Source organism: Gopherus evgoodei, chromosome 11 (assembly GCF_007399415.2).
Source record: "Gopherus evgoodei ecotype Sinaloan lineage chromosome 11, rGopEvg1_v1.p, whole genome shotgun sequence".
NCBI lineage: Eukaryota > Metazoa > Chordata > Testudines > Testudinidae > Gopherus > Gopherus evgoodei.
Window position 1 is genome coordinate 75291469 of NC_044332.1, and position 23877 is coordinate 75315345.

A 23877-nucleotide genomic window follows, 5' to 3' on the forward strand; every position below is an offset into this window, starting at 1 on the left:
CACCATGTTTACCCAACACATCCTCAGTCTTCCTCTATTTCTAGTTCCTTGCACTCTGGCATGCATCGTTATTTATGGTATCCCCTTAGGGGTCCACTCTTGACATGTGTCCCTCTTTCTTGAATCTCCTATAACAGCATTATTTCTTTCCTGTTTTCTTATCTCTTCTTTTTTATTTATTTATTTTTTGCAACCTTGAAACTCTCAGCATTCCTCTCAGTCAGCTCATTTCTGCAGTCAAAATATTTCGGTCACCGGCTTTCTTCACACTCTAGCATTCTGACCTAGACAGCAGTAGCTGCATGACAGTTGTCTCATATACACAGGGTTCTGCTTTAATTGAAATGTCTTTGACCTTCCAGATCTTGCAGAGCTTTCCGAATATAGTAGAGGCTAGACCGAGTCTTTTTTTTTATGTCATCTTCACAATTCTCATTCTTTATACTAGTCCCTCAAGGATATATTACATAAAACAAAAACCAAAAACTAAATAAAACAAAAACCAAAAACTAAATAAAACAAAAACCAAACGCTGTGTTAAAAGAATGTTAAAGTTGCAAAGACATGTTCTTACAAGTTAGGAAATGCCAGAATTAAAGGTTGCCTGTGCAGCCTCAATTCTGCTCCCACCGTGTATGCATTATGAAACAGTCTTTAATTACATGGTCACATACTATTTTTTCCACAGGACCCCTGTTTTATCTACAGGCTGTAGTCATATAGGCTGCGAAGTACACACACACACACACCCCATATGTTGAGCCATTCCCTTACCCCTGCAGAACACCCATAGATGTCCACAAGAGATCTTCCTGTGTATTCAGAATTTAAGGCCCGATCTAAAGTCCACTGAAGTCAATGTAAGTCCTTCACTGGGCATTGGATAGGCTTTTAGGTCGGAATTCAGGACTGGGTGCATTAAACCTACCCAAACCTGTGAGGTTCAACACATCTTTAATTCCCATTGAAGCCAATGTGGTTGAGAGTACCCAGCAACCCTGAACAGGTGCTCACCACCATTCTCCAGTGTCAGGCCACTGTAGCACTTCTGGGATTAGCATTCACAGTGTAACCCCTTTGGGGGTTAGAAAGCATGGCCCCTTTAAATCTTTTTCCCAGAGGAGTGGGGGAGAGTGAGGAAAAAAGGAGGGAAACTCCACGGGGGTGGCTCTGGAGCTAGAAGGGAGAGAAGTGAAGCAGCAGAGAACCTGCCTGAAGCCTGGGAAAGCCAGGGCGGCCGATCGGGGACACCCCAGGACCGGAGCCAGGAAGAGCACTGGGCCAAGGAGGAATGTCTCGAGAAGGACAGGCCGGAGCTGGACCCAGTATCACGGCTGCCCAGAGCTGCATGAGGCTGTGATACTGGGGCTTGTGACTCTGCATTGGGAACAAGAAGGGAGGCTGTAGCTAGTTAAGTGGAGAGGTGGTTGCTCTGTGGGGCTTTGCAGAGAGTGGCGGAAGAGGGCCCTGGTCGGGTTTGCTGGGGAAAGTTCACTGGCGCCGAAGATGACCAGGAGAAACCAAGACTCACCAACGGACTGGAACTTTGCCCAGGACTCCCGAGCTCTGAGTGCAGACACATTGCTCAGTGTCTGCCCTTCCACACTGTGCTACCACTGGGCCTGTGGAGCCTTGGCTTGGATGCAGCCCTGTTCTACTGCTCTCCCTGTCTTTCCCCTTGTTGTTTTTCTCCTCTCATCCCTCTGTAAATAAATATCTCCCTTTGTTATATCTATTGTACTTTCCCTGTGGGTGGGTGCGTGGGTTCACTCTGGGGGGTTTCGAACAGGCGCCCCTGGGGTGGAAGGGATTTCTCCTGCTGCATTCCTGCACGCGCCTTCTCTTGGCCAGAGCTGCCTGCAGAGCAGACTCCATCTTGGCCACAAGGGCGCTAAAGTTACACTTGGTGGCCCATATGGGGACTTTGCAGTACACACACACACACACACACACACACACACACACACACACACACACACACACACACACACACACACACACACACACAAACACTTACTTTACGCACCTTGGGCTTTCCTTCACAGAGCAAAGAAACTCTTGAGTGACTTTCATCTCAGTTTAAAAAAGCAATGGAGAGAGGATTATTAGAAGACCTGTGCCGAGGGACAGGAATCCCAGTAACCAAAGCTGTGCTGATGGTGGGGTTCCCAGAAGAGATGGAACCAAATGAAATTAAGGAGAGTCTAGATGCAACTGAAATACTGGGGAGGATAAAGGTCCACACCCGTATTTACAACCGCAAAGTGAAGGGCATGGTAGCACTATGTACTCACTCCAAGGAAGCAAATCTTGATAAAGTGCCCAAAGAGGTGCAAGTAGAAGGTATCCCCTGGACAATTCTTGGGGCATAGCAGTCTCCTCCTAGTGTGCCTGTGTCACTTGAGGTGGATTCTTTAGTGCAGAAATTGCAAGCTCTGATGGTGGATTAGAAGCGGACAAGAGAAGAATTAATTTTGGCATTAGGAGGGGCTCCAACACCTGCAGCACCCGGCCTGGTGGGATGGACCAAAGAGCTGGGAAACGCTCTCAAAGACACATTTAAGCCAGTATATGAAAGTGCTCCCTACAAGCGGTTACGTTCATTCTCGGAGGTGTCACCTGTACCCTCAGGGGAGGATGATGATGAGACCTGGAGGGATTGATCGGTGCCACTTGTCCAAGAGTGGGAATGCTCTGATGCTGAGAAGCGGAAACATGTGCTTGAGAGTCTGAGGGGACCTGCCATGAGACTTATCCGAGCCCTGAAAGACTCCCAACCAGCTGCCACAGTGCAAGGCTATTTAACTGCTCTTGAGAGTGTCTACGATGCTACTGATAGCAGTGAAGACCTGTATTATCGTTTCCGCCATACCTATCAGGAGACCCATGAACGATTGTCGGATTTCATCAGGAGACTAGAGGATTTGCTACAGCAGTTTAGTAGTGTGGAAGGAGGGCATCCCCACCAAGCGCATTGATTCCGCTAGATTGGACCAAATCCTTCAGGGCACCCGACAAGATGGGTTGACGTTGCGACTGCAGCTGAGGGAGTGGGCCCCAAACCCACTCCCATTCCACAAGCTCATTCAAGACATACGTGAAGAGGAGGAGTGATGGTTGCAAGTGGACGCAGTGGTGCAGCCAAAGATGGCAGGGAGTCACACCACCACAGTGCTTGGAGAGATGGAAGACGCCCCGTCAGTGGCAGCAGCACTGAGAGATTTGACCCGAGAAGTGGCCATGATGAAGGCTTAGGGACGTAGCCAGCGAGAAGGTTTCTGTTATAACTGTGGAAGAGATGGTCACTATGCCTTGAACTGCCAAAACAAGACAGATCATGCAAGGGTATCTCAGAGATTGCAGCAGCCCATTAGGAAGCTTCAGGGAAACACCAACAGAGCTTGGGGAAGGAGCAACTCAAGACTCTGAAATTCCAAGGCTCCCCAGAAAAAAACACAAAGGGGTTACACTAGCATCAGTCTATGCAGTAAAAAGCACATAATATATTATCAGCAAAGAATCCTGTGGCACCTTATAGACTAACAGACGTTTTGGAGCATGAGCTCTCGTGGGTGAATACCCACTTCCTCAGATGCATGTCTGAAGTGAGTAAAGTAGATCTCCTGTCTTATTCTAGTGAAGTCCGTTTGTATAGAAGTTTGGTTATTAATGAGAGTCTCCAGGCTGGAGAACTCTTTTTTGATGTTTTCCTGTTTGCTGTATAGGATGCTGATCAGGTGGTTCCTCAGTTTTTTTGATGGAGTATGGCATAATCTCTCACTGTGGTCTGTGTAGTATGTAGATAGCAGTGGATTTTTTACCTTTAGTCCTTTTGGTATGATGTCCATCCGTTTGCATTTGGAAAGGAAGATGATATCTGTCTGTATTTGTGCAAGTTTCTTCATGAGGTTGATGGATTTCCACTCCATACGGCTAAATGCAGTGCCTTGCATGGTGTCAAGTATCAGAGGGGTAGCCGTGTTAGTCTGGATCTGTAAAAGCAGCAAAGAATCCTGTGGCACCTTATAGACTAACAGACGTTTTGGAGCATGAGGTACGTGATGCATCTGAGGAAGTGGGTATTCACCCACGAAAGCTCATGCTCCAAAACGTCTGTTAGTCTATAAGGTGCCACAGGATTCTTTGCTGCTTTTACAGATCCAGACTAACACGGCTACCCCTCTGATACATAATATATTATAACAGCTGGACAAAATCCAACATCACTGGCAGTTCATTGTCCCCACAGCCCCACCTCATTTTGCACAGGAGTCCATCAGAGTTTAGGATAATATTCTGAGAAAACTTAAGCATAACACTGTGTGGAAATAACATAGCAGATGCCACAGCAGTTGGAGGGCTCTCAGTACCTGGAAGCACATGGTAAGCACATTGAGAATATCAGTCAATGCGGAGAGACGAAGCTTCCAGTTCTATGTACAAGCAGCCTCTTTTCCTAATGTTATTGTTTCTGACATTCAGATGACGATGAAGATAACTCTGCAATTTCTTTATACCCATAGCAGGAGGACAGCTGGGGTTGGTTCTAGCAGAAATTCTACAGTGACACAGCTAGACACAATGGGTTTAGGAATATGACTATTTGTCTTATTCTAATAAAGATCCTAGTAACATGGTAGCAAAGATTGGCTCTTTGTGTGTTTATTTTGACTAATGTCCTAGGACAATGCTCAGGAATGTCTCTTGAGCACAGGTACCTAATTAGTAGAATGGGTTGATACATGGGAAAAAGTGTTGTGAAAAATTTATCCCTTTTCTTCATTAAAAAATGTCAAAATTGTCACCCAGGTGTTCTAGGGACATTTATGGAGCCTAAATTCTCAGTATTACCAATTTTCTGCCTGATCCTTTACCACTGACTTCAACAGGGCGCTGGATGCCATGCTTAGGTCCCAACTAATCAAATACCCAGACATCCTTCACTTGAAAAACATTGGTTGTCCCAATGAGGTCAGTGAGGATACTCACGAACTTTGAGTTATGACCATGATTAAGGATCATGCTTAACCTCGCCTTCATATTGTTCCTTTCCATAAAGTTATTAAGGAAGTGGTATTATTTTGCTGTTCCCAATGGCTGCTCTTTTCTTCACTCTGACCAGAATTAGCACTCTTGCTGTCCAGCCAGCCTCCACTAAATGGCACAAGTACTTAAAAATTACTCTCCACGTCTACATTTAGGGGGCAAAGAACCAAGTTTGCCTCACATTCACAATCAATAGATGATCCCAGATGGATAATGAGTTATTTGACACCCAGGCAATCTTGGCTACCTTTAATTGTTGCAAGGTCTCTTTTAATCTATAAAATGTGAAGATATTTAGTCTAAAAGACCTTGTTTTGAGAGGTAGGCAATAAATTCAGACATTTCCACCGCAATTCAGATTCAAAAGGTGAACTGCTGAGATTGTATGGACTCAATTAACATAATTATACTAATTCTGCAAACACCCCGTCGCTTCATTGTACTACATTAGCTGAGAAAACATTCTCACATAGCCAGCTCCTTCCTGTTTCATTGTGATATTGTTCCAATTAAGCATTTACATCCCCAAACATTTAAAGGTCTGATCCTGTCCCCTTCAGAGTCAATGACAAAACATCCACTGAGTTGGCAGGGAACAAGATTGGGCTGTATGTGTTTTAATTTTAGAACAAATCACATGCTTATCTACATTTTTATCTTTAATTCTAAATGCAACCCATTTTGCCACTTAAACGATCATGCAGTTTCTGTTGTTTTTTCCCCCACCTCGCTATTATCTTTGTAATAATTTAGCATATAAATGAAAGCCAAATTATTCTGTCTCATGTCCAGATTGACAGATGAGATACTGTTCCTTAATTTTCAAAGAGCAGCACGGATGAGTTTCAGTATCTAATGGGAGATGGTGATGGGTTTTTCAATGAAGAGTGTCAGATTGATGAGTTTAGACTGATGACCCTTCATGAAAGGAGATGCTAGCTCCAGTGGGGCAGCACATGCTTAGTGGAAAGTATTTAAACACATGATGGATAAAGATTTTTAACTCTAGAAAGGCATGTATCTATTGTAACAGATATTTCACAAAACAAGTCCACAGGCTGCTTGGAGAGATTTTTAAAGGAAGTTTGCTCTGTTCATTCTTACACATAGAACCTCAGTAAACCAGATTTAACTGTAGCTTGCAAATCACATCAGTAAACTAAGGTTAATAGATTAATGATCATGAATGTGATGTATTGGGAAGACACAAACATGAAGGGCAAGAAGGGTATACAGGAATTGCATAAACAATAGGTTGTTGTATACGTTAAGATTGTGTTACTTCTTGGGTCTTAACTAACTGGGGCTACATCTTCACTACCCGCTGTATCGGCGGGTAGCAATCGATTTCTCGGGGATCAATATATCAATCCCCAAACACGCTCCTGTCGACTCCGGAACTCCACCAACGCCAACGGCGGTAGCGGAGTCGACAGGGGGAGCCGCAGACGTCGATCCCGCGCCGTGAGGACTGTAGGTAATTCGATCTGAGATACTTCGACTTCAGCTACGTTATTCACGTAGCTGAAGTTGCATATCTTAGATCGATCCCCTCCCCTAGTGTAGACCAGCCCTGGTAGAATGGATTTTGCATTGGTGATGATAATAGAGTCCAGCTAACTCAGAGACTTACTTTTGGAGCTCAAGCGATTGTTGAGTGCAGGAAGGTACCCAAGAGAAGAAGAGTTCATGAGAGAAGAAAGATTATAATAATAACCAAGAGTCATCACCCACTGGACCAGGGATAGATTCTTCCTCACTTGATGGAGGAATTTTCTACAGCACTCAATGTTGGCCACACTAACATCTTCTCACTGAAGCCAATTAGCTACTTTTCCATTGACTTCTATGGTCGCAAAGTTAGTCGAATACTGAGCTCTTTCGAAAATCCCAGCTGAAGTCTTTAGAACAAAATGGGATACAACAAAAGATTTTGTCTTTTAAGTTATTGAGCTTGATGCAGGTATTATTAGGTTCCGTTCAATGTTTTGTATTATGCTAAAGGTCAGATTAAATGCTCTGGCCTTCCAACCTATGAATCTATAAAAGTCTTAAATGGGAAACAGGGATCCAGGTATTAAGAATGGAAAAATCCTGCTTTCATTTACATTCAGAGCTGGTTGAATTATTCACTTCAAGCCACTAATCCATTCAGTTTGGCCCTCTCTCCCGTCCACCTAAACAGAGCACGATATCTATGAATCAATCTCATTTGTTTGATGCTTTGTGCAGACATATTTCAACCTATGGATTCCTTGAACGCCTTTTGCTGCAATCATTTATTTTATATTTGGAATTTGCTCTGGGAGCTGTGTGAATGGACACAAGCCACACGGGATTGTTTCTGTTTCCTTATTGGAAGAGCAAACTTTGATAGATTAGAAAGTATTCAGCAATTTGACACTGCTAAACAAAAGATCCAATTGCAATATCTAATCCTCAGGGGCATTATGTGGACTTGCAACATTCCTTGTAGATTTTTGGGACCCCTAATCAGTGCATGGATTAAAATGTAATCACTGAATTGTATTTATGGACTGATATACTCTTGCTCCATGTACTGTGATCCTTTCTCCATGTACTGGGATCCATTTCCCACAGTCTTACTCCAGATATTTCAAAAAGTCACTCCCTTCCCCTATGTTCCATGATGATATTTGATGTCTGCCTCTGTCTGTCTCTGGGACGTGGCTTGATGAGATTGGCAGCAAAGCATTATCTCTTGCAAAACCTGTTTCTGAAACTTCATCCCTCAGAGCCGGAATGTGATGAGTTTCATATAATGCAACAAAGATACTGGCCTTTGGCTGAACATTTAGTTTGGCTGTTTGGTTTGTTTATTGTTGTGTCTTGATTTGTTTAGTACATTGGGGTGGGTAGGAAATTTTATGAAGAACAGGAGCTTTTCCAGCTCTCTTCATTTCTGTATGTTTTAATAACCAATGCTGCTGTACGGTGCCCAGATGCAGTATTTGAGTTACAGTGCTAGATAACACATAATGGGCCAGATTGCACCTAACAGACATGCAAGCCAGCGTAACTGTGGGAGGCACTTTTGCAGGGGCAATTTACTAGGCAATACCTGAAAACGTCTCCCCTGTGTAACACAGGAAAATAACCAAATGGACACGACAAAAAGACTCATGAAACACGAGCGTTTGAGTCCTCTGCACTTGCAGATGACTGGAATAAAGAATTCATATAGTGTCACCCCTTGTAGTCCTTACCCAGGCAAAAACTCCTGGAAGAGCATGGGAGTCTTTGCAACTGTAGGGAATTCAGCCCAATAGTAACAGATTATACTTCTTGTGCATAGCTGAGGCAGTTTAGATCCTACAGCTGCTCCAGCTGATGGCGGTCACCTCTCTTTCAGACTCAGAGCAGGTCATCTCATTTCATGAGTGCAAACCCACAGGGCTCATCAGCTCCAACACTTTGACCAGTAATGGTAACTTTGTATAATGCCCTCAGTCCTGTTAATAGAGCAGGTCTAGGGACCGAATGGCTAGGCAGCAGTTCTGCAGAAAAGGACTTAAGGATTACAGTGGACAAGAAGCTGGATATGAGTCGACAGTGTGCTCTTGTTGCCAAGGAGGCTAACCTCATTTTGGGCTGTATAAGTAGGGGCGTTGCCAGCAAATCGAGGGACGTGATAGTTTCCTTCTATTCAACATTGGTGAGGCCTCATCGGGAGTACTGTGTCCAGTTTTGGGCCCCACACTACAAGAAGGATGGGGAAAAATTGGAAAGAGTCCAGCAAAGGGCAACAAAAATGATTAGGGGGCTGGATCACATGACTTATGAAGAGAGGCTGAGGGAACTGGGATTGTTTAATCTGCAGAAGAGAAGAATGAGGGGGGATTTGATAGCTGCTTTCAACTATCTGAAAGGGGGTTCCAAAGAAGATGGCTCTAGATTGTTCTCAGTGGTACCAGATGACAGAATAAGGAGTAATGGTCTCAAGTAGCAATGGGGGAGGTTTAGGTTGGATATTAGGAAAAACTTTTTCACTAGGAGGGTGGTGAAACACTGGAATGGGTTACCTAGGGAGGTGGTGGAATCTCCTTCCTTAGAGGTTTTTAAGGTCAAGCTTGACAAAGCCCTGGCTGGGATGATTTAGTTGGTGTTGGTCCTGCTTTGATCAGGGGGTTGGACTAGATGACCTCCTGAGGTCTCTTCCAACCCTAATATTCTATGATTCTATGAGGTCCGGTAGTTCCCTCACATGCTTTTTCACTGAGCTGCCAGCTGAGATCCTCAGCTGAGGAAGAGGCCTATTTATGACAATGAAGTTACTTTTAATTTACACCAGTGTGAGTGAGGAGGGAAGTGGGCCAAATTTCTGATCCAAATTCTCTACTGCTGTATAATTTGGCGCAGCTCCAGTTTACCCAATGAAAGGATAACTGTGGGAGGAGGACATGTTAATGCAAAAGTGGAGACTCTCCTATTGGCAATCATTGAGAGCTGTGGTGATTATAGATATATAACTGTTTTCACTGGCATAGTTCCACTGACTTCAGCAGAGCAATACTAATTTCCACCAGTGGAGGATCTGGGCCACATTCTTCCAAAAGCTTAAAAAGTCCAATGTCAAAATTAAATCTTAACGCGGAGATACCTTATCAAAAAGCACTTCTGTGTCAAGGGCTGGAGATAAGGCATCGGTTTGTTATCTGAATCAGAAGGGCCCTTGGGAATGCCAAGAATGATGGAGAGCTACTCATATACTTTTATAATTAAAGCAAGGAGGAGTTGATCTGGAATAAATATTTGGAAGCATCCCTTTGTAGCTTGATATTGCAGTAACCTAGGGAAACATTTCAGGATTCACACGTCGCCCTGCTAATTCCCCATGGTGGGCAATGGACTGGTGTGTAGTGAGGTGGTGTGGCCTCCCACAGACCCAGACGCAGAGGAACCCCAATGCTTGGGTACTACAGGGAACTGATCTGTTCTGAGCCATGAGGATTTGGAGTGGACCTGGTTGTAATAAAAGTGTGCAGATTGCATAGAATGTGGTAAACCCTTCATCAGCACACAGCTTGAATGGGATCGGGGAAGGATGTGCTTAGAAGAATCCTATTCCTAGACCTTCCTGAAGATACTTTGGAAACCGCCCCCCCCCCCCAATGGTGCAACTCTATGGGAGGGCAAGATCTGAGTCTGTCGGGGTATGTGCTTCATCTCCAGTGAGGCTACTGTGCTCTGATATAGGGGCTGGAAGCAGTGGGCCTGCCAATGTGTTACCATTGCCTTTCACAGGTCTGGGATGTTCTGGAAAATATCACAGTCTTGGTGCTTCTGTAGGAGGACCTGGGCTTTGGGTGTCTTCCTTCTCCACCTAAACAGACTCTTCCCAGATACTCGGGTTGTACCCTGATGGATTGAAATCTACCATCCTATACAATTTGTCTTATTTGTCATCCAACAGAATTTGTAATTATATAAACAATACAACAACAATCCACATGAAGGGAGCCTGTATGTACTCCAAAAGTCAATCACTTTGTTTGTTGCTCTAAAAGATCTGCTATAGTTCAAAATACGAATTATTTCAGGGAAGTTCTAAAGCCTGTATTATGCAGGAGGGCAGACTCAGGCCTGGTCTATGCAAGGGGAGGATAACGTAGCTGAAGTTGACACACTTAGATCTACTTACCACCGTGTCTTCACTGCGGTAAGTCAACAGCGAATGCCCCCCCATCAACTCTGCCTGCGCCTCTCATCCTGGTGGAGTACCGGAGTCGACGGGAAAGCGCTCGGTGGTCGATTTATCGCATCTAGACTAGACGCGATATATCGACCCCCGCTGGATCAGTCACTGCCTGTCAATCCAGCAGGTAATGTAGACAAGCCCTAACTGATCACAGTGCTCCCTGCTGGCCTTAAAACCTACTACCAGCTGCCTTATCTTTCTTGACTGGAGAAGCTGCCAGTCAAATTCTTGCTACAAATTTACCTCCAAAATTAATTATTAGGCCTGCACGGTAATAATTTCCTTCTGAGAATAAACACAGGTTGAGCAGAGTAAAAAATCAGGAATAATTCAGTTGAAGTCAATGGGGTTACACCAGAGTTAAAAACAGTGGAGCGGAGTATGGAATCATACCTTGTAATGTTAGCTTGTGTCCAGTCAAGGAAGCCAATAGAGAAATATTAGTTTATCTCACTTTACTGTTGCATTAAGTATTATATTAAATCAGAGGTGGGCAAACTACGGTCCGTGGGCCACATCCGGTCTGCGGACCATCCTTGAGCTCCTTGGCCCTCCCCTGCTGCCACCTCCCTAACCCATGCCATCACACAGGCAGCACTCTGAGCGGCAGTGCAGCAGCTTGTATGGCTTCAGCCAGGCAGCATGACTGCCAGACATGCTGCTCTGAGTGGCATGGTAAGGGGACCAGGGGGGTTGGATAAGGGGCAGGGGGTCCAAGAGGGTAGTCGGGGACAGGGGGCAGTTGGATGGGGCAGAGGTTCTGGGGTGCAGTCAGGGGACGGGGAATGTGGCAGGGGGTTGGATAAGTGTGGGAGTCTCAGGGGCGGGGGTGTGGATAGGAGTCAGGGAAAGGGGAGTGGAGGGGGTCGGATAGGCATGGGGTCCCAGGGGACCTGTCAGGGGGGTGGGGGTGTGGATAGGGATTGGGGCAGTCAGGGGACTGAGAGCAGGGGGGTTGGATAGGCAGTGGGGTCCCAGGGGGCGGTTAGGGGTGGGGGGTCCCAGGAGGGGGTGGTTGGGGTGGGGATGGTCAGGGGACAAGGAGCAAGGGGGGGTTGGATGAGTCAGAGGTTCTGAGGAGGGCAGTCAGGGGGCAGGAAGTGGGAGGGGTCAGATAGGGATAGGGGGATAGGTTGTTTGGGGAGGCACAGCCTTCACTACCTGGCCCACCCCAACGTAGCCCTCAGGTCAAAATGTTTGCCCATTCCTATATTAGATAAGGAGGAAAAAAGTCATTGTTTCATTTTGTATTTTCTCCAAACACTATAGCTTTTCATTAGCTGTTTTTCTCCCTGTGATTTTGTGTTTTGGTTTGGTTTTTGTTTTTTTGTTGGTTTGGATTTTTTAGTAAGTGTTATTTTTTCCCAGCAGTTTATGACTTTTTCAACCGAATTCCCGATCTCAGATACCTAAAAGGCCATGGTCATCTTCTTCTTATGCTTTTAAATTCTAAGATTATCTGCTTAGAAGTTATAATCTATTATTTGGCTTCAAAGGTCCACATTCAGATGTGGTACAAGAAAGTGCTACTCCACTGAAGTTATACCGTACTCACACCAGGTCTGGCTTTCCTCCAAATGTACATTTAAAAAATAAAACACAATGATGATGCTGAGACATAATGGTAATTAAAGTCAATGGAACTAAACTAAGTTATATCAAATGAGAATCCTGTCCAAAATAGGCACCCCTTTTTTGTCCCCCATACTGACTTTCCAAGACTAATCACACTGCCCAGATACTTTTAATTTCATCATTCATCAGAGGATGTTACAGATAAGTGATCATAAGAAACAGTAGGTATGTTTCTCTCATGGCCAAGAGAATTTGCACTATGTGTTGGCTGTTTCTTTCCCAAACATTATATTGATACAATATCACTACCATGCACCAGTTCTAATTAGATATTTTATGGATGCTAAATCAGAGATCTCATTTAAGTTCTAAATTTCATGTTACAGAGGTTAAAATACTATTGTACCCTTCAGTAGGGGAGCTGTAGTCACACATCATCCAAGCCATTTAATCTACTTAACTTTTCTATATTCTACTCTATTTGTAGCTGGAGATCTCGGGGGTTCTTCAGCGGCAGTAGATGTGGCAGTCATTGGAGGTAAGTATTAGACTGTATTTGAAAGTTTGATTAGAACAGTGTTTCTCAAACTGGGGTCCATGAACCGCTGGGGGTCCGCGAGGGTACTCTGGGGGTCCACTGGCCCCACTGATCAACTCCACCTCTTCCCTCCCTCAACTCCTCCCCGTCCCTCCCAGTGCCTCCTGCATGCCGGGGAATAGCTTTTCAGCAGTGTGCGGGAGATGCTGGGAAGGAGGGGGAGAAGCGGGAAAGAGGCGCTCAGAGGAGAGGGCAGAGAGGCAGGGAAGAGGAGGGATGGGAAGAGGTGGAGTGGGGGTGGAGCCTGGGGCTAAGCAGGGGGCTTAGGGGTCCATGAAAATTTTTAAATCAAAATGGGGGGTCCTCGGGTTGCTAAAGTTTGAGAACCTCTGCATTAAAAGAAAAGAAAACAGGGCTCTTATCTTATAAAATCCCATGCTTGGTCAGCCTTTTATAGACATCGCTGTGCAGATACTATGCGGTATTCAAAAATGAAAATCAGAAAAGTCCCAAACCAGCAAAACACTTAAGCACAGACTTAATTTGGATGTTTAATGCTTAATTTTAAATTTTCTGTAGTATTTGCATGTGTAAAGTTAAACATATGCTTAAATACATGGCTGAATTAGGGCCCCAGAGTGTGCTCTCTCTTTCTCCATCTCTCTCTCAGGAGACAGGGCGTTACTATGTTCTACAGAGTCATTCTCCACCAAGCAGTACTTGAAGGGTTAAATCTTCCAAGAAGCTTCAGCCCAGCCTCTAATTTTTACCTGTGGCCACCTGAGGAGAAAAATGATAGAATTTAGAAATCTAATGGCCTGGGGCCTGATTCTGATCTCATTTATGCCATGGGGAAGCAGGAGTGACTCCCCATTGAGGTGAATGGAGTTACCTCAATGTGAGACTGAAGTGAAAACAGAATCAGGACACTTAAATCCAATATTTGCACCAGCAATTACTTCACCTGCCATTGCCTGTGCGTAATTTATTAGAGAGGTCACGTTTCAGGTGCAGAATTAGGGGGAATTTTAAATAGATGGCCATGCTTTCTGGGAGGGAATAAAATATTCCAGGATCTGCCTGGATGTTAGGGTTTCAATGCACAGGAGCTGTCCATACGTTAATGATAATTGTCTATAGCTAGACAAACTCAGACTGGCAATAAAGTATAGATTTTTACCAGTGAGCGAAATTAACCATTGGAACAATTTATCAAGGGTCATGGTGGATTCTCCATTGCTGACAATTTTTAAATCAAGATTAGATGTTTTTCTAAAAAAAAGATCTGCTCTAGAGAGGAGCAGCTCTAGGTATTTTGCCGCCCCAAGCACGGCAGGTAGGCTGCCTTCGGCGGCTTGCCTGCAGGAGGTCCCCAGTCCTGCGGATTCGGCGGCACGCCTGTGGGAGATCCGCCGAAGCCGTGAGACCAGCAGACCCTCTGCAGGCATGCCGCCGAAGGCAACCTGCCTGCTGCCCTCGTGGCGACCGGCAGAGCACCCTCCGTGGCTTGCCGCTCCAGGCACACGCTTGGTGTGCTGGTGCCTGAAGCCGCCCCTGGCTCTAGTGATTATGTTGGGGCAGTTCTCTGGCCTGTGTTATACAGATCAGACTAGATGATCACAAAGGTCCCTCTTGGCCTTTTATTTGCTTCGGCACAAGATGTCGGCAGAATTTCTGCAGTCTTGGAGAGGGAGGATGCCACTGAACTGGCAATTCCCTGCTTGTGCTCCAGACAACTCACCTGTACCCCCAAATCCATTCCTGGAAAGTAGAGAAGGAGGTGGAAATGGTGATGTTTAGCCTTTCCCCGACCAGTATCTATATGTCTTTCATTGGCCCTGTGATTCTGGAAGGGGTATGTATGGCCATGGGGCAACCGTTTCCCTCTTTTGTCTCCGAAAGGAACTGCTCTATGACCTTCCACATCCATCTGTGTCTAGATTCCAGATCATGTCAGAACCTCAGTAATCGGCTCTTTGCTGAGTCACACATGTTATAGTCTCACAAATGATGACACTTGCCCCACATTTCAACAAAGAACCAATAGTCGGGCACTCTAGTGAACTCTTACCTCGTTGAGCCAGCTCATCAGCTGGTGTAAATCAGGGTAGCTTCATTGATTAGAACTACGCCAATTTATACCAGCTGGTGATGTGGCCCATTATTTTTACAAAATATATGACAACACATTTCCTAGCGTTCTGTTCAAGCACTCTCATACATTTAAACTAACTACAGTTGTCACGCTAAATGAGCAAAGCACTGAACATGGAGAAATGCATTATCCTGGCCTTTTGATTTTCGTTGTGTTTGTTCACTTCCCTGCTCACTCTCTCATTTCAGTAATTCACCAGGGGTATCCCAATCATTAGTGCAAATTAGTGAGGTTCTGATGTATTTCCCTCAGGTTCTAGCTCCTGTAACTTTAATTTCAGTTTCCTGCTAACCAGTGGAAGGTAAATTGAATTGTACTTCGTCTCCTGGCCTTATTAATAGTGTGCCATATCTAAAGCCTATTAAAGCCCATTGTGTCAAGGGATACAAATGTAGTCCAAAAAAATTGAGAGCGCCTCTGGTGGAATCACATTATTATTGTAACCTCAACTTCTTTACATGAGCAATTCTCTTTCTGAGAGCAGTAACATCAGTTACCATAAAAGCTGGAAGCGCTAGTTAACATAACTAGGTACAACTAAAATGGTGTCCTGCCTTAGTCCTGGAAGTGTTGCCAAAATTCTCCCGTCACCATTGTTTTCATGCCAATATTCTTGTATTACTCGCCTCCATTCTTATGTCCCTACAAGTGAGCTCAGGCTCATTCTGCAATGATGTGATACCCTTGTAAAGCCCATCCACCCTTTTGCTATTTTGACATTATGCACTGTATGCCTCCTATCACCTTTAAAACAAACTTTGTATGTATGGATAATTTAAGCACTATACCCAGATGTACAGACACTTTTCTCAACCTATATATTATAAAATATTTTAACATTAGCTTAAATAAAATTTGTAAGTGTGACAGGGTTCCCCCCCCCCCCGAGTTAAGACAATCAATTCTGCTCATATCCTTATCTAAGGGCTACTTGAACACTACATGTGTGGCAAGTAGGGTGATCAGATGTCCCGATTTAATAGGGACAGACTCTATATTTGGGGCTTTTTATTATATAGGCTCCTATTACCCCCCACCTTCATCCCAATTTTTCACACTTGCTGTCTCATAGACTCATAGACTCATAGGTCAGAAGGGACCAATCTGATCATCTAGTCTGACCTCCTGCACAAGGCAGGCCACAGAACCCCACCCATCCAATTTTATAACAACCCCTATCCCAGGACCAAGTTATTGAAATCCTCAAAATTGGTTTGAAGACCTCAAGCTGCAGAGAAACCACCAGCAAGCGACCCGTGCCCCACGCTGCAGGGGAAGGTGAAAAACCTCCAGGGCCCCTGCCAATCCGCCCTGGAGGAAAATTCCTTCCCGACCCCAAATATGGCAATCAGCTAAACCCTGAGCATGTGGGCAAGAGTCACCAGCCAGCACCCAAGAAGGAATTCTCTGCAGTAACTCAGTTCCCATTCCATCCAACATCTCCCCGCAGACCATTGAGCAAACCTATCTGGTGGTAATCCAAGATCAATTGCCCAAATTAACAATCCTATCATAACATCCCCTCCATATACTTATCAAGCTTTGTCTTAAAGCCAGGAAAGTCTTTTTCCCCCACTACTTCCTTCGGAAGACTGTTCCAGAACTTCACTCCCCTAATGGTTAGAAACCTTCGTCTAATTTCAAGTCTAAACTTCCTAATATCCAGTTTATACCCATTCATCCTCGTGCCTACATTAGTACTAAACTTAAATAATTCCTCTCCCTCCCTAACGTTAAACCCCCTGATATATTTATATAGAGCAAGCATATCCCCCCGCAGCCTTCTTTTGGCCAGGCTAAACAAGCCAAGCTCTTTGAGTCTCCTTTCATAAGGCATTTTTTCCATTCCTCGGATCATCCTTGTAGCCCGTCTCTGAACCTGTTCCAGTTTGAATTCATCCTTCTTGAACATGGGACACCAGAACTGCACACAGTATTCCAGATGGAGTCTCACCAACGCCTTGTATAACGGTACTAACACCTCCTTATCCTTGCAGGAAATACCCCGCCTGATGCATCCCAAAATCGCATTTGCTTTTTTAACAGCCGTATCACATTGGCGACTCATAGTCATCCTGCTATCAACCAGTACCCCAAGGTCCTTCTCCTCCTCCGTCGCTTCCAACTGATGCGCCCCCAACGTATATCCAAAATTCTTATTATTATCACCGTAGTGGCAAGTCAGGGTGTCAATCTACAGCAGACTCGCTTGCTGTATACTAAGTGGCCGTGTGGCCCCAGCTAGCACAAACTAAAAGTCTAATAGTGTGCTTTGACATATTACTGTTTGATATATTGCAGCAGTACATCAAAGAGCACTATGAAACTTTTATTCCATGGTAGCAGGGCCAAGACAGCGTGTGGCAGATTTCCTCCCTGGCTTGCCACACATTAAGTCCCTGTGTAGACATGACCTGATTCTTGCCTAGCAGGACAGGCTTTTCTCGTATTTGTTGTACAGATTTCATACAGCTCATACATTGTGTACACAGTCTAAATATGGTTAAAAATGGGCTTTCCATGGGGTGGTGAGCACAGAAATCAGGAAAGTCTGATTCCTACCTCTTACTTTGGATCAAGAATGTGGGACAGACACAGGGTCACGCTGGCTGCATCTTCTGTGCTTGGGATTTGCCCAGTGGCTCTGCATCGTTCATAGACTTGTGAACCATGCTTATGCCTTAGTATTGCCAACTCTCATGGTTTTGTTATGACTTTTGTAATATTTAGCATATTCCTTAAAGCCCCAGCCCCTGGAGTCACATGAACACAGGAGAATCTTGGCCATTGTTTATAGAACAAAATAAGTTTCTAGCCATCCAGGTGCAGGGAAAAGCTTAATCTGTGACCTGAGTGCACCCCAAAGGCTCAAAACCCAAAAGGCAAATAAAAAGCCCAAATATATTATTTTAAAAAACACGTGACTTTTAAGCCAGTCTCATTGTTTGGGGCAGGGGGAATCTGACTCATGATTTTTGAATGCTTGGGATTGGCAGTACTGCTTCCCCAGCATCTCCTTCCTGGCTTTCTCGCTGTTGCCGAAAGAGACAGTATAGGGAAGAGCTGTGAAATGCTAAGGCATGCAGAGTTTCCCATGGCTTGGCTTCATACTCCTGCAGCAGGAACTGTAGCAGTACAGGTTCTGTGCAGGGCTTTTCCACATGCACATTCAGGTTGCCTTTAGGAAGCAGCATTTCTGGTTCAGATAGAGGCACTACAAGCTATTAGCTAGTCCTGGGGGAGCAAGCATCTACACAGGATTCCTCAACTTCACCAGTCACTAGAAACTGTTTGTTTAATTAGAGCACAGGATGTGGAAGCTAGTAAATACAGAACAGTGCAGGGACATCAAGGGGTCTGTTCCTACCCCATGCTGGGTGCCACCTTAGAAACATTCCATGCCTTCAATAAGTCACAGGGAATTGAGAGCATTCAGCATGGTGCATGATCAGAATCACCTGACAGTAAGTTGAATTAGCACCAGCATGCTAACCAGCTCACACATTTTTTTCTTTTAGATTGCCTTGTTTCTTCTTAATTTGGGATGAATTTGTATCCAAGTATTGAATATTAGCCAATTCATTTGGAAGCAGTCTGAATTTTTGCATGGATTTCTGCAATACCCTTACTCAGGCCTGGATTGCTGAAATTCTGCCTATTGAGATATTTATACCCCTATCCCTGCCATGTCTGAGTGCGTTATGATGTATTATCCATATACTTCCCCCCTACTGAATACCCCTGATTACATTATGTCCCGGTGTAAAATGTAGGCTGTACAGGATTGCTCGCTAAGCAATTCAAATGGTTCTCCCCTTCTAGGTGTCATTGCAGCAGTGGCTATTGTCCTAATCTGCCTGTTGATCGTGATGCTTCGATACATGTACAGGCACAAGGGCACCTACCACACGAATGAAGCAAAGGGAACTGAATTTGCCGAAAGCGCAGACGCTGCGCTGAAAAATGATCCGGCTCTCCAGGAGGCTGTGGATGAGAGCAAAAAGGAATATTTCATCTGAGAGCAAAAGGGAAGCCACACTGAGACTGCCTTAGTGGTTCTTTCCCCAAGGGAATCGGCCAGAAGTGCTACATCAGCGAAAGCACTAAGATATGGATATGGCAAGGATAGAACCAAGCATCCTAACTGAAATGATACTCCCCCCCAAACACACTCCCAATGAAGAACAGAATGCCAAATACCTGACTGTTGATTTTATTAGCCACACAGCTGGTCACAGTTGAATTCAATATCAGATCAGAAGAAATAAAATCTCAGTCTGAATGATAAACCGATACCAGCTAATGATATCAAATGTCAAACCTCGACATTTGGTCAAAATTGCAGATGCCAATGGAAAACATCCTCTTAGCATTAATGATGCCTCCTACGTCAATATTATGTAGAACTATCTGAAAATGCATTTTCAGTGGTAATAGAACAAGTGTTAAACCCGATAAAAGCTGAGGTTAGTGGAACAAAAATTGGTCTATAGTCCAGAATCCGCCTCCCCTTAAATGTGCACTTTGCCAGGTGTGATTTTTTCCTCCCCAGCCCTCTTCCTTCTCCCCCTACCCCTCAACTTTGTTTTTAAGTCAAGGACATGACACACACAACCCCTATAGGAAATATAGGGAACACTTAAGAGTGAAGGATTTTTAGCTGGCTCTGCATGGTGACTTGAGGATTGCAAAGTGTTAGAATTTACAGTATATAGTAGGTATTGACCACTAGACTTAAGAAAATGATCCCAAATAGCTATTTGGCTCCTTTCATGCATACGTAAGTAGGTCAATAGTTATTGGCTAGTGCCGGCCGCCTGAAACAAATGCTCTCCACTAGATTTGGAATGAGAACTCTGGCCCTGGTGTTTATTTATTTATTTCATATTGGAGAATTCTTTCAAAAGCCTGCTGACATTTGAGGGAATTGAGTCAGAACACAGACATAAATAACAGTTAGAAATGTAACTGTAATGCTACCCTGGAGCAGTCTGTCCATTTGAATCCCATTCTGTTGTATTGATCTTTCTCTCTTTTGTGCCCCTCCCAGCTTTTAGACATATCTTGCTTTTCATGCAGCCTCAGATACAAAAAATTCCATTGAGCATCAGCTTTTTAAAAAAAAATGGACGTGATCTGTAAAATGAAAGATCTTGTTCATCATGTAAGAATTCACTGTGATGAATTTCTTCACTACAGCAAGCTCTCTGTCTCACGGAAACCAACAGGTAGTCCTGGAAATAGGATTACTTGCCCTCTGCACCTGTTTATCACCAGCTAGGTTTATGTCCTTAATTATCCCAAATGAGTGTGAGGAGGAGGGAATAATTAGTAACAAATGTGCCTTCGATCAACTACCCTGTTTTAAATCAATAGTTTTCTATGTTTTCCTGTTTAAAAAATATGACAGAGAAACATCTGCAATTGTGCTTTCACAGCTTGGTGGCTTCATCTTCTCCAAAGATCTTCATTTTATGACGCTGAAGCCAGACTGGCTCCTAGAGACCAGCTTAATTCACCAGCGTTGGCCATACAACTACTAGAGGAGACCAGATCTCCAGGAAAAAATACTTGAGGAATCAAGTAGATTTGGTGAAGGAAGGGAACAGTTTTGTCTCTTTAATTATATCCTCAAGGTTGCTCAGTACCTACAGGAGCAGGACTTTGCAGTAAGAGTCCTAAAGATTGAATGTTGGCTAATGTTGAATCTTTGTGCTGTATGCTTTTAACCAAAGAAAATCAAAACCATGCCAACTTACTAAAAGCTTCGGACCAAATTCCACAGACCATTGTACAATGAAATCATATACATCAGCCCACATGATATTAAAATCCTATAGTCCACCACTAACACAATTCAAAGGTTATGGTGTCATGTACTTGATTTTTTTATTCACGTTACCACTTTAATCCTTTCACTGCTGCTTTTAAATAAGAATAAACTTGTGTGATTATTTTGGGTGGAAGAAACTGATTAACCTTAGCAATGGGAGTGGATCCCCAGAAAAGGAGCTGGGGGAAGGGGGAGGAAAGGGACATCATCTTCTTGAAGGTGCAGAATTCATGTATCTACTATGAAGTTAAATTCTTTATTGACCTAAAAAAATACATAAGCTTACTCCCCAGATAGGCCCAGGAACCCAGTCTGGAAACAATGTATACATTCCCTATGGATGTGAGGATGGGTGAAACATACACCCCAGGTCATTCATGAGACCAGAGACACCCCCTCGCGCCCCCCCCAAAAAAAAAAACCTTCCAGGAGACCTAGTGGGCCAGGCTCTATTAAACCTTTTCCTTAAAGCAAACTTCCTGAGTCAACCTTATATCCCCTTATTTCTACCTTGCATCTATCCAGTCCCATACCAGCCAGCTGTGGCTGCTAAGAAGAACTTATGCAATAAAGGTTTGTTTGAAGCCTTTCTAGTGGCTGACTGAAACTGTAGTAAATTCTCATCTGAGCAGCCGTCTTCTGGATGGACACACAGCAGAAATGAGGTGGTGGTGGGAGGTCCACTGAGGTTGCAAGGAACAAGCCATTTTTCAAGGCTAGGGATTGTTACTAAGCTACAAAGGAACGATGGGATACCTGAACAACTGCACAAGATACACCAGAGTGCGTTTTTATTTATTAATAGGGTGAATGGACTAAGCCAACCAAGCCTGAGTGTCATCTCCAGTTGTGGGACTGATGGCCATCAGGTAGCTGTTAGTCATAAAGGAGTGGTATAAATTGGCTTCAATGGAGTTATGCTGATTTACATCAATTGAGACTCTGGCCCAGTATGTGACTATTTAGGCCTCAAATCTTTGGCTATGGTCCTCCTTAGTAGGTTACTTTCATTACCACATTCACACAGCCAGCTGAACAATCCAAGTATACAATAACTACATCGTCTACCCATCACCAATGAGCCTTTTAGAATATTTTAGAACAGTAACTTTGGCGCTAGTCATGTTTTCAGTTGTTTTTTCAGTGTTCTTTCAAGTTCAGCGATTTTGACTCACGCACCCGGAACAGAGAGCAGAGCAGGGATGTGAGGGGTGTTTTTGTTTGACTTTTTAGGAATCAAAGGTTGCTTTGTGAAGAAAGAGCAACATTTAACAGTATCATGAGACTGGCAGAGCTCTAAGGACCCAATCGCTCATCCTCTGCCCACACAATAGTCCCACTGTCTTCAATCAGTCTGGCCTTAAATCAGTGCATTACAAAATTCTCATAACTTTTAGGGCTAATTTGCAAAACTTCCTTCTCTGTGTGCCATATGCTGTGCTAAACAGAACACTTTGCAATACAGAGGTGCCTTGATGGGTGGCTGTAACTTTGGATCAAAAAGAGCTGACAGATTTTTTAAAATAGCACTAAAAGTTTTCAGTTAGTTACTTATTCCCATTATTCTGTAGCCACCAACTCAGGAACCAGGACACATTTTGTTTGAGCAAATGCCAACTATACATTTGGTATGGAGCTGGGTGGGAATTTTTTGACAAAATGGTTTTCTGTCTTAAAATGCCGTTTTGTCAAAACAAACTTGTTGTGAGAAAGGGTTGGTTTTAACAAAAAACTTTTGTTAGGAAGTTTTCTGGGGTCTAGGATGGAATTTCTAGTCCAAAGCAGAGACACTCCAGAGTACTCTGCTGCTTGAATTCTCCTGAGTGATTTGGAGTAAGGACTTGAACTCAGAATGCAGTGCTGAACCTGAGTCTCACACACCTGAGCTGAACTGAGCAACTAAACCACCAGGCTATTCTGGGGCAGGGGAATTTAGTTCTCTTTCTTCTGGGTTCCCCCCTACCTCCCTCAAAAAAAATCAAAACAGTCTTGGTTTCATCCCAGTGCAAAATGGGAATTTTTTAGAAATTTCAAAATTTTCCACAGGATAGGAAAACCATTTCACACCCAGCTCTAGTTTGGTGCAGATGCTCCTGATGTAGTGCTCTCTAATAATTGACAGTCTTTGGTCCAGCAGGGACTACTTTGTACATAACGCCTCTGTTCCAAAGCACCAGTTGGTCTTCAAAATTCATTTTCGGTGCCTTTGAAACTTTGTATCGAATCCTCAAATATTTGCTATTTTTCAAACTGATGCTGCTGTGGATGCATTAAGGCTTTTTTTAAAAAAAAAATGAGATAATAGCTAGTGTTAAGAAATAAGGCTGATAACTTGATTAGAAAAAGCTTGTCTGGAAAGATTCCTGTTGATGTCAGTGGGCTTTAGATTGGGCCCTGGAGATATAAACAGGTCTCATTGAAACACAGTGTTGTTTGTGAAGAAAAATAAAGCTATTTTCAAAATCCATCCTCTAGTCTAGATTAAATGAGTTACGTGGACATCTGTTGCTCTCCTGGATTTACATGGCACTAACACCTGATCTTATACTAGTCACAGTGTTTAGTCTAGGGCTCTGCAAAAATCACAGGTGCTTAGCTTGAGTGGTGTAACCCCATTACCAGCAGTAGCATTACACCGGCGCTACTGAGAACAGAATTTGCCCATAAGCATTCAGTCCAACTAGTGGCCCTGCCTTCCGCTGTTGATGGGAGTGTTTACCTAAGCACTTCCAGATGCCAACCACTATCGGTGCCAACGTGGGGCAATCTGCCAGCGTTTCATCCCTGAAGCTGTGCCCTACCCTTCATTACATACTTAACGTTCCCAGCACCTTGGCCCACTCTCATCAGGGAACGTGAGAGAGTAACAACCGAGATGAATGCATCTCATTCTCTTTCTAGGCAGTTGGTCAATTTCTGCCACACCTCCCGCCCCACGCAATTCTATTGACTTCAGGTGCAGTATAGTCAATCTGGCCAAATAGACACACAAGCCCACAGATGCCTTCTGA

General features: G+C 44.1%; 1 protein-coding gene across 1 annotated transcript in view; it reads left to right on the forward strand.

The window, feature by feature from the left end:
- GYPC (glycophorin C (Gerbich blood group)) overlaps positions 1 to 23333 on the forward strand; it is a 49283-nt gene extending 25950 nt beyond the window's left edge. The window contains exons 2-3 of the mRNA XM_030579429.1: positions 12828 to 12878; positions 18856 to 23333. Of these exons, the coding sequence (XP_030435289.1) occupies positions 12828 to 12878; positions 18856 to 19052 (248 nt within the window). The 3' untranslated portion in view covers positions 19053 to 23333. The remainder of the gene's footprint in view (positions 1 to 12827; positions 12879 to 18855) is intronic.
- Positions 23334 to 23877: the final 544 nt, after the last annotated feature.